General features: G+C 48.2%; 1 protein-coding gene across 1 annotated transcript; it reads left to right on the top strand.

The window, feature by feature from the left end:
• The first annotated feature begins 490 nt into the window (after positions 1-490).
• Positions 491-6,331, top strand: AEN (apoptosis enhancing nuclease). Its single transcript, XM_008563271.1, has 3 exons — positions 491-1,030; positions 3,493-3,693; positions 4,255-6,331. The coding sequence occupies exons 1-3, from the start codon at positions 491-493 to the stop codon at positions 4,486-4,488; spliced, it is 975 nt and encodes a 324-aa protein (XP_008561493.1). The 3' UTR covers positions 4,489-6,331.
• The last annotated feature ends 4,247 nt before the right edge of the window (positions 6,332-10,578 follow it).

The raw sequence follows: 10,578 nt of genomic DNA, 5'->3' as shown, positions 1-10,578 counted from the left end.
TGTTGTTTCTCTAACCTTTATTTTCCTCTAATCATACCTCTGAAAATCTTTGATGCTACGGTATTGGAGGTTAGCTATGGCTTGAAGTTCTGAGGATGGACTCTGGCTGGGTTCATGTCATCCTTTGTCTTTTTCTTATTTGGCAAATTCTTTAACTTCAGTGCTTCGCTTTCTCGCCTGTAAAATGAGGATAAGAATGCTTTGTTCAGGTTGTTGGGGAGATTGAGTGATTCCATGTAGTACTTACAATGTTGATTTACACCTGGTATTTACGGTCCAAGAGAAGTTATTAGTAAACTAGGTCCCCAACTCCACCTGGGAGCCTTGAGCTCCAGAACAAGATTCTAGTGGAGTCTGCAGGGAGGGAGGACGGGGTGGCTTGGCACGCTGCTCACCCTGTCCCCTGCCTGTGTGTTCTCTCTCCAGAGTGCTGCCCCATTGGAAGATCACTTCCCAGGCTTCCTTTGCCCCCAGCAGTGAGCTGACTGGGATGGTGCCCAGGGAAGCCCCTGAGTCCACCCAGTGCCTTTGCCCTTCCCTTACCAGCCTCAGTGCCAAGGATGTGCTTCGGAGAAGGCACAAGAGGAGGAGCCGACAGCACCAGCGATTCATGGCGCGGAAGGCCTTGCTGCAGGAGCAGGGGCTGCTGAGCATGCCCCCAGAGCCAGGACCCCTCCAGCTGCCTATCCTGTCAGAGGCACCACCAGGCACTGCAGCTGCCAGCAGCAGGAGGCAGCGTCCAAGGGCTGAACCCAGCAGGGCCCCGTGCTGCAGAAGGCCCACCCCCAGGGAAGCGTCAGGGCCCTTGCCCAGCAAGTGTGTGGCTATCGACTGTGAGATGGTAGGCACGGGACCCCGAGGGCGGGTCAGTGAGCTGGCCCGCTGCTCCGTGGTGAGTTACCACGGCGACGTCCTCTACGACAAGTACATCCGGCCCGAGATGCCCATCGTGGACTACCGCACTCGCTGGAGCGGCATCACTCAGCAGCACATGCGCAAAGCCATCCCCTTCCAGGTGGCCCAGAAAGAGGTGAAGGCAGGGTTTGGGGGCTTGTTTGGGTCAGTGCGATGGACTGGGAAGAGCAGCCCCGGGTTTGAGTCACCACTTTACCATTGGGGGGTGAGAAACTTGGGGAAAGTCACTTAACTTACCATTGGGGGGGGGTGAGAAACTTGGGAAAGTCACTTAACTTTTCCAAATAGTAGGTTCCTTCTCTAGAATAGAGTAGAATAAATAAAAATCCTGATGCTACTTCCATATAAAGATATCTGGGGTGTGTTTTTGGAAAGGCTGTGCCAACTGTAAGGTGATAAACAGCTTACATTTTAAATTTGGTTTTCTGTTATAAAAGTATCACGTTTGTAAGGCCTACGGTCCTGTCACCTGGTGTTAATGTTTTGGCATATTTCCTTATGTTAGGTTTTCAGTGCTTTGAAAAAAATTACCAGGAATTCCCAAATGTTGGGAAAATAAAACTTGAACACAGGAAACACCTAAAGCCTTATTAGCAATATATGGATCTGTCTCTAGATCCCTCCCAGGGACATTCTGATCTAGTAGGTTTCTAGCTTGAGGAGGAGACTATGACGTGAATTCCTAAACATTATCATGCTAAGCAAACTTGCACCATAAAAGCCACAGAGCTTACAGGGAAATGGGGTTAGGGGCACAACACTCAAAAGATTTTGTCAGTGACACCCCAAAAATAAAAAGATAGGAACCTGATAAAAATGGAACACAGTTTTTCACATGTTAAATGGTTAAAGGAATGCATAATACACCAATAAGTATGCCACTTTATCTTGAAAAAGACCTGAAGTTTGCAGGTGTCAGGAGGGGTTGCAGCTTGAGTTATTGTGATGTGGTCAAAGAAAAATTATCTGAAACCTGACAGAAGGTGGTAACAACAGATGTCAGCAGGGGCAGCTCATCCCACGGGTAAACTAAGGTGCTGGTAGGCTTGAGGTGTGCACATATCGTGTATTCCCGTCGGGCTCAGTGCAGCTGCGTGCAGATTTCTGCATTCACTTAGTGCTTCTTAGGGATGTAATCATATATAAGCAAAGAACTTCATATTATTCTCAAATTCTTTCCTACTGCATCAATTACATTGGAACAAATTTTCATTTTCAAAACAAGCATTATAACAGAACTACTTTTTAACGTTTCTGGGTTATTGGGATTTGGAAAGTTTGGGAAATACTGATATACATCGTCTTGTGTCCTCATCTTCATGTAACATGGCCTTAGCATTTCTTTGAAAAGATTTGGAGATTATTTATCAAACAGGCCAATCAGGAATAGAAGCAACAGGAAGGGAGGTCTGTGCTGAGCCCTCCAGCTCCTTGGTCCCTTTTGTTGACCTGGTTGGTGGTCCCAAGAGCAGGATCACTTTTTGTCTGCCCAGACTCTCAGCCAGTGTGGTGTGTGCTTGATCTCTTCCCACTTCTAGGCTGACTGGGGGATGGGGGGTGGCATGTCCCTTCCATAAAGTCTTAATGTGTCTTATCCATCTGCCATGAAAGCTGGGGTTAGTGATAGGCATACATATGTTGCCAGCAGACGTAGGCTGTGAGAGGCCAGCAGCTGGTGATAAAGGGAGCCCAAGCCCAGTCAAGAGGGCGTGGAGGGGCGTTGCAGGCCCATGGCCTTGGACATGGCCTCCTTGGGATGTGAGGGAGGGCACCAGGCAGGGAGGAGAGGAGCACATTGTACAGGCAGCCAGAGCTGAGCAAGAGCACGTTTGGAGGGTGAGAAGGAGGAGTTGATTCGCAGAAGGACCAACGGTGGAATCCTGAAGATGCCGGCTGTGTCCCTTAGTCGTAATAAGAGCTGCTGCTACCAGTGCCAGGCACAGTTCTGTTGCCTCCACCCAACAGGTCTTTATTGATCACCTCCTGTGATCAATAAATAATAAATCAGTAAATGTGGTGCTTTCATTGCACCACTGATCAAGTCAAATGTAGTCCCTACACCCATGGAGCTTACAGTGGGGGAGAGGGGTGGCACTTAGGAAATGTGGTAGCTCCCCTGAAGGAGAGAACAACGGGTCCTAACACAGGTGGAACAGTCAATGGGAAGGCCTCCTGAGGCGGTGGCATTGAATCTGAGACCTGCAGCGTGACAAGTTGGGGAAGATTGGGGTAGGGCAGGCGAGCTGGCAGTTTCCAGGCTGAGAGAAGAGCCTGTGCCAGCAGCAAAGAGTTGCTTGTATCTGGTAACTACAAGACTTATTCATCCTCACAGCACCCCATGGAATGTTGGTAGCACTCCCTGTTTACAGGCACAGAGAACCTAAGTGTGCCTCAGGTTCTAGTCAGTGGAAGGGCTGGAGCCAGGTTTGAGGCAGCTTGGTAAACTGGAGCTCTCGGTCTACCCCCTTGGTGCTGCCTCCCTCCAGAGGGATCCCTGCACCTATGGGTCGTGGTCTTGGGATGTGTCTCCTGCAGGCCTGACAATGGGGCCTTCCTGACTCCTCTCTCCACCCACAGATCCTTAAGCTCCTGAAGGGTAAGGTGGTGGTGGGGCATGCACTGCACAATGACTTCCAGGCTCTCAAGTACGTCCATCCTCGGAGCCAGACCCGGGACACCACTTATGTTCCAAATCTCCTCAGCCAGCCCGGCTTCCACACCCGGGCCCGGGTCTCACTTAAGGATCTGGCCCTGCAGCTGCTGCACAAGAAGATCCAGGTGCGTGATGCATTAGCAGGGGAAGGTGCAGGACCACAGGCGGGGCTGTGGGCTATGGGCTGTGCCTCCAGCCTCCTTGTCATTCTTCCTCAGTCCAAGGACCTTGTGTAAAGCACGGGTCTCCCACTTGTACAGGAACCCCTGGGTGTTTCTCTCCATGATCCTTCTTCGCCGGTGTGTATTGTGATAGCCACATCCTTCCTGCCACATGCTCTCCCAGGTCTGTCCCTGCATCCCTGCAGGATGTTCTCCCATCTCCTCCAACAGGACATGGAGCTTTTGGTCCAGGGGAGCCTATAATTCTGGCTCCTACTGTGCTTCACATTTGTTCATCTGACCTTTAACCCTTTGAAGCAGGCGATTTTTACCATGTCTTATATTTGAGGCCAACAAATTTAGAGAAGTTAGATGGCTTGTGGGTACAGCTGAGGTTCCAGCTCTTCCCTGTGCACCACCACTCTGGGGGTTATTGTTCTTGGCCTGGGAGGTGGGCCTTGCTTCCTGGGTGACAGACCTCTCTCACCAGGACTGCAGGTGTGATGTGTTGGCTTTTATCTGCAGGTGGGTCTGCATGGGCACTCATCAGTGGAAGATGCCACGACTGCCATGGAGCTGTACCGGCTGGTGCAGGTGCAGTGGGAACAGCAGGAGGCCAGCAGCCTCTGGACCTACCCTGAGGACAGAGAGCACGACAGCAGCACAGACATGGAGCAGTATATGGAGGACCAGTACTGGCCTGAGGACGTGCCCCAGGGCACCAGAAGAACAGGGGAGCCACAGGATGGAAGGGAGTGAGGGAGGAGGCACTTTTGGGCAGGACTCCATGTGGGGTGAGTGGGAGGTGAGGCCAGGAGAGAGCGGGGCAGGGTGAGGCAGGACACAGCCAGCCCCAGGGGCAGGAGTCGGGAATGTCTGGCCTCTTGAGGCCCCTGTCCACAGCACAGCCCTCTGTCTCCCCAGAGCTGTTATTGGTCCTTTCTCCTGACTCCTGTGGTTTTGCTAATGGCACTTTACAGACTCCATGGAAATAACAGGTGTACTATCTTCTGGGGCCCAGCAGGAATAGGGAATGTGCCAACAGATATTCCCAGGCTGTCACTGGCCTTCCCTGAGGTCACCATGCTGTGTTATATAAATGGGTTAATATCTCCCTCTGGGGGTGTTGGTGGGGACATTGATATCCAGGAGCTGCCTTAACTCAGTGACTTGGGATAAAGTTCTGTTCCTGTCTGCCACCTATGTCTTCCTCCAGAGTCATTTCCAGGTTCAGAATAAATATGCCTGGAAGTTGAATAATTAAGTCCTCTAAAACTCATTTCTTCCTCATCTCTCTGACCTGGAATTCTGGCTACAGCCATTGTGGCCTGTCATCTGGCCTTCCATGTGGAGCTGGCCCCTTCACGTGGTTGACCTGAGAGCTCTCCAGGTACAACTTGGGGAGGAGGGGAATCCAGATAAGTTTGGGATGAGAATTGGTATATTTATTTTGACACAAATCCTGCCCACCCAGCACTAAGCTCTCTTAAGCAAAAGCCTGAGAAAGGAGACAGTGGTTTAAATTCTCGGGCCCCTGACCTTTATTAAGAAAAGGGCCACCAGTCTCTAGGGGTGCAGAGTCTGCATGTCCACTGGGGCTAGGGCAGGGCATTGGCAGCTGTACAGTGTTCCTGAACCTCATCTGGTGCCCCCTCAGCTCTTTGACAATCACTGTGGCTGTTTCTCCTAATTTCTAAAAGCGTGCTCTTGTTTCTTGGAGGGCAATTTTGGGGTAGTTGGGTAACCATGAGCTCAGGTCACACAGACCTTCAAGCCCCATCTTTGCTCACCACTTAGCTTTGAGATCTTAGGCAAGTGAGTGATTTCACTCTTGAGCCTGTTTCCTCATCTGTAAAATGGGGATAGTGACAGCCTACTTCGTCAGGTAAAGAGAATTAAACGTTAAGTGCTTAGCGTAGTGTCTGACACTGAGCCGTGGCCAGTGGGAGCTGCTGTTTCCTCTTTAAGGACTGGTTTCAACCTCTTTAGCACTTTTTTGTTTTTGTGGCTGGCCAGTATGGGGATCCAAACCCTTGACCTTCAGGTTTTCAGCACCACGCTCTAACCAACTAGCTAACCAGCCAGCCCTCAGCCTCTTTAGGATAACACCTGAACACTGAGCCCTCGGGTTGAGCAGCTGTGGCCCAAACAGAACTGTTCTTGCTTGGGCACAGGCCAGGGTGAGAACACAGCTTGGAGTTTCAGGGTTATCCATGTATCTTGTCTGTGGCTTCTCATCAGCATCCTGACACTGCAGGAGGTGATGACACAGCAAAACAGCACAGGAGTCAGGGAGGTAGGGAAATCGCTGAAACCACACTAACCTGCCCTTCAGCTGATGCTCTGTTGGGTCACTGGCTTCCTCCCTGTCAGCACAGAGTAGGGAGCTGGCTGAGTCATATACCACTGCTGGCCCCTGGCTCCAAGACTTGTTCCAAATTCCTTAGAAGTCTAGCTGACGCCACACTCAAAGCTGAGCGGTAGCTTTGATTCTTTGGTTTGTGGGTTGGAGGGAGATGGTTGCCAGTGGGAAAGTGTACTGCTTTACATCAGCTATGTTGTAAAATCGTTTGTTCTGTAATAAAACGCAGTTGGAAAAGTGGGTGAAGTGGCCCTTTCTCAATTCTCCAGCTAGGGCTGGAGGGTGGCTTGTTGGGATTGGGGAGGGTCGGGGCACCGAGCCTTGCTGGGTGCTTTGGCCTTTGAGGTGGGCAGCTTTCATGGTGAGGCATTGGATCTGCAGGGAAAGGTGGTGCATTGTGATATGGCAAGAAAATATTAGCGCTACAGAATGCATGTAATTTATTTTTTATTTTATGGTAGAGCACAAGTTTATTTAACTTGTTTCTCCCCTAAAGTTATGTACTTAAAATAATTTTTTTTTTTTTTTTTTTTTTTTTATGGTAGAGCACAATTTTTTTTAACTTTTTTCTCCCCTAAAGTTATTTTCTTAAAAAAATTTTTTTTTTTTTTTATGGTAGAGCACAATTTTTTTTAACTTTTTTCTCCCCTAAAGTTATTTTCTTAAAAAAATTTTTTTTTTTTTTTATGGTAGAGCACAATTTTTTTTAACTTTTTTCTCCCCTAAAGTTATTTTCTTAAAAAAATTTTTTTTTTTTTTTAAAGATGACCGGTAAGGGGATCTTAACCCTTGACTTGGTGTTGTCAGCCCCACGCTCAGCCAGTGAGCGAACCGGCCATCCCTATATGGGATCCGAACCCGGGGCCTTGGTGTTATCAGCACTGCACTCTCCCGAGTGAGCCACGGGCCGGCCCTAAAATAATTTTTTTAATTGTGGTCAAATACACAGAACAAAATTTTACCACCTTAATCATTTTTAAGTGTACGTTTCAGTAGTGTTAAGTATATTCACATTACTGTTGTACAACAGATCTCCAGAGTGTTTTCATCTTGCAAAACTGAAACCCTATACCCGTTAAACAACTCCCCATTCCCTTTTCCCCCAACCGCTGGCAACCACCATTCTACTTTTTGTTTCTATGAATTTGACTAGATATCTCATATGTGGCATCATACAGTATTTGTCTCTTTGTGACCGGCTTATTTCACTTGCGTAACATCCTCAAGGCTTATCTATGGTGTAATGTGTCAATCTTTTTCAGGCTGAATAATTGTATAGGCCCCTTTGTTTATCCATTCATCTGTCAGTAGACGACATTTGGGTTAATTCTCCCTCTTATTTATCATGAATAATGCAGCTGAGAATATGGGTGTACAAATGTCTTTGAGATTCTGCTTTCAATTTATTTGGATATATACCCAGTAGAGGGATTGCTGGATCGTATGGTAGTTCTGTGTTTAATTTTTTGAAGAACCACCATACTGTTTTCCAGTGTTTGTACCATTTTACATTCCCACCAACAGTGTACAAGGGCGTAAGTTTCTCCACATGTTCACTGATACTTGTTATTTCCTGGTTTTTAATAGCCAGCCTAAAGAGTGTAAGGTGATATTGTGGTTTTGATTTACATTTCCCTAATGATTAGTGAAGATTAATATGTTTTATAATATATATTCCATTAGTACAGTTTTACGTGTACGATACTTTTAAAAGTTCATGGAAGAATAGAATTGAAAGATAATACAAATCTTACCATGAAATTTTACTTAGTAACTACAAGAAATTGCTGATATTCAACTGTTTCATATGGTTAACCTATGGTACATAATTTAGAAATACACATACGTATTTTAGGGTTATGTGGCCAGCCAAGGTTGGAGTCGGCTGAGCTGGAAGGGCAGGTTGCCCATAGGGAGAGGTGCCTCTGACACACCATTGTGAGTCATCCACTCAGCGTGTGCCCTGTGCTCAGTGTGGGGGATTCAGAGAGGGCCACGTGGCGGCAGCCTTCATACCTGCTGTGGTCATTACAGGTGAGCAACTGTGGCAGGATGCATGTCTTGTAAGGCTGGCTGACAAATTTCCCCTGAGTGACTCACTTTTCTGCTGTCACCTGATCCAACAAGATTGTGGGCTTTGCCTGCTGATGGGTGATGTCAGGTAAAGCTGGGAGCATCACTACTAAGAAACCCCCTGGTTGGGGTCAGGAGGTTCCTCCCTATGTGCTATTAGTCACTGGTGCCTGGTCCAACCTCAGAGCACACAATATGTTTGGAAAAAACATTCAGCGTGACCTAGGTTCTAGGGGCCCAGCAGTGAACTAAATAGCTGGCAGGGAGAACAGTAAATGAGCAAGGAAAATATACAGTATTTCAGATGGTGCCAATTCTTGTAGAAAAAGGCCAGGAGACCAATAGGCAGTTCATTTTTAAATAGGTCAGGGAAGGTCTGGAGAGACCTGAGGGAGTCAGGGCAAACCAAGTAGATGACCTAGGGAAGAGGAGTCCAGACAGAGGGGACAACAAATGCCCAGGCCCTGAGACGGGAGCCTGCCCGGGATGTTGGAGGAACAGAAAAAGCCAGTGTGGGTGAGGGAGCAGTGGTAAAGGCACGGTTACCTTCATAGTGGTGTTGCCTGTCTCTTCCACCTGAAGCAGAGGTCTGATCTTACTGGTCCCTCTAGCCATCAGGCCTAGCGCTTGGGGGATGCAGGAGTTAAGGACAACTGACATCTCAAGGAACTGGACAGGATCTGCCGATGGTTTGGGAGGAGTGGCCATGTGCGTAAACTTAGGCCCTGAGTGTGGGTTTAAACCTAACAGGTCTTAAATCGGAGAGCGGTGCAATATGAGATTAGAAAGGCTGGTCGGACAGGTGAAAGAGGGTCTAGAAACTGGGAGTTGAGGTTTGATTTTTTTTTTTAAAAAAAAACAGGAAATCACTAAGTTCTTGAGCAGAGAAGTGCCATGATAAACAGGAAACAGAACAAGAAATTAGATGTTGGGAAACTTAATCTAGTACGACAATTTAGAGCAGGGCATGAAGATGGAGGCAGGGAGACCTGGGAGCCGACTGCAGCAGCCACAGGCGAGCACTGGGGGAGGGTGTGCCGAGAAAAGGAGCACAGGGAGGACTTGAAGATGCAGATCGGAAGCTGGAAGCTAACCGTGGAGCAGGCGCAGGACTGTGGGGAAAAGAATTGGAGGGGCTGGATGTGTTCTGAGACCAGAGGAGGAGGGTGGAGGTGAGGTGCAGGGCCTGCAGCGAGGACCGAGGACATTGATGTCTGGGTCATTGCCGGGCACTTGGGGTCCTATGGGGATTGTAGAAACAAACCTTCAATTGGATCTTCATGGTATTACTTTTTAAATGCACAGTCATATAAAGTAACAGGAATATTGCTCCATTTCCCCCTAAATTGGGGTAACAAACTGTATTAGTCCATTTCCGTTGTTTATAACAATACATGGAACTGAGTAATGTGTAAGAATACGACATTTATTGCTTACAGTTTCAGAGGCTGGGAAGTCCAAAGTCCAGGGAACACATCTGGTGAGGGTCTTCTTTGATGGTGGCTTTACAGCAATGCAGGGGTCTCACATGGCAGAAAATTGCAGAGCAGACTCATGTGCTCTCCTTTTAAACCCCTCAGAACCACACTCCTGGCCACCATTATTAATCCATTCACTACTGATGGTCCAGCAATCTAATCACTTCTTTAAGGCCCCACCTTTCAATTACTGTAATAGGATTTCCCACCCTCAACAGTTACAGTGGGGATTAAGTTTGGGGGGACATTCAGCCCAAGCACAAACCTTTACACATTTGAAAAGCAAGAAGTCCCCAAACAGTCTGAATTCAAGCGAAAGTTGCACATTCAGGATAGGAACCAAATGTGAACCAAATGAACAACGAACAGGAGCAGTGCGCTGTGGTTCAGAGGCGTTTCAGTGTTTGGTTTTGTTTTTGACGTCAGTTGAAATCAGCATCCTGCTTGGTGAAAACACCCAGAACCGGGGAAGTTCCTTCCAAACCACAAATCTCCGACAATGGGGGCCAATCAGATCCAGCTGATCAGTGTTCATTCCATCTGGACCTGGGGCAGGAGGCAAGTATGGGGGGCTCTCAGCTCATCACTGTTGAGTGATGGGTGTTTTCCTCATTCAAAGCTGATTCTATTTTTGCCCCAGTTGTAACTCATTCATTATTCAACAAATCCTGAGTGTTCCCTACCTGTCAGGCACTATTCTAAGAGCTCAGAGTTCTAGCCTGTGAGAGTGTAGACCCTCGGAAGTCCAGTCGGGCTGGTGGGGGCTCCCTCAAGGCCTGCTTCTCCTTGTCCTCAAACAGTGTCCACCCTGCTGGAGGCAGAGCCCGCGGGGCACCCCTCACCAATGGAGGCCTGTAAATGCTCCCTTACTGCTTCCCTGCCTGCCCTCGGCTCCATCCCTACTTTCTGTCCATCCCAATTAGTAGCCTCAGTGTC

The sequence above is a fragment of the Galeopterus variegatus genome, unplaced genomic scaffold (genome assembly GCF_000696425.1).
Source record: "Galeopterus variegatus unplaced genomic scaffold, G_variegatus-3.0.2 Scaffold13051, whole genome shotgun sequence".
NCBI classification, from domain to species: domain Eukaryota; kingdom Metazoa; phylum Chordata; class Mammalia; order Dermoptera; family Cynocephalidae; genus Galeopterus; species Galeopterus variegatus.
Note: the sequence above shows the minus strand (reverse complement) of the source record. Positions and strands in the feature narration are given on the sequence as shown.

Coding starts and splice junctions, on each gene's coding strand:
- AEN (XM_008563271.1), top strand. CDS start 491: ATGGTGCCCAGGGAAGCCCCTGAGTCCACCCAGTGCCTTTGCCCTTCC. Junction 1,031..3,492: donor TCCAGGTGGCCCAGAAAGAG/GTGAAGGCAGGG, acceptor CTCCACCCACAG/ATCCTTAAGCTCCTGAAGGG. Junction 3,694..4,254: donor TGCTGCACAAGAAGATCCAG/GTGCGTGATGCA, acceptor TTTTATCTGCAG/GTGGGTCTGCATGGGCACTC.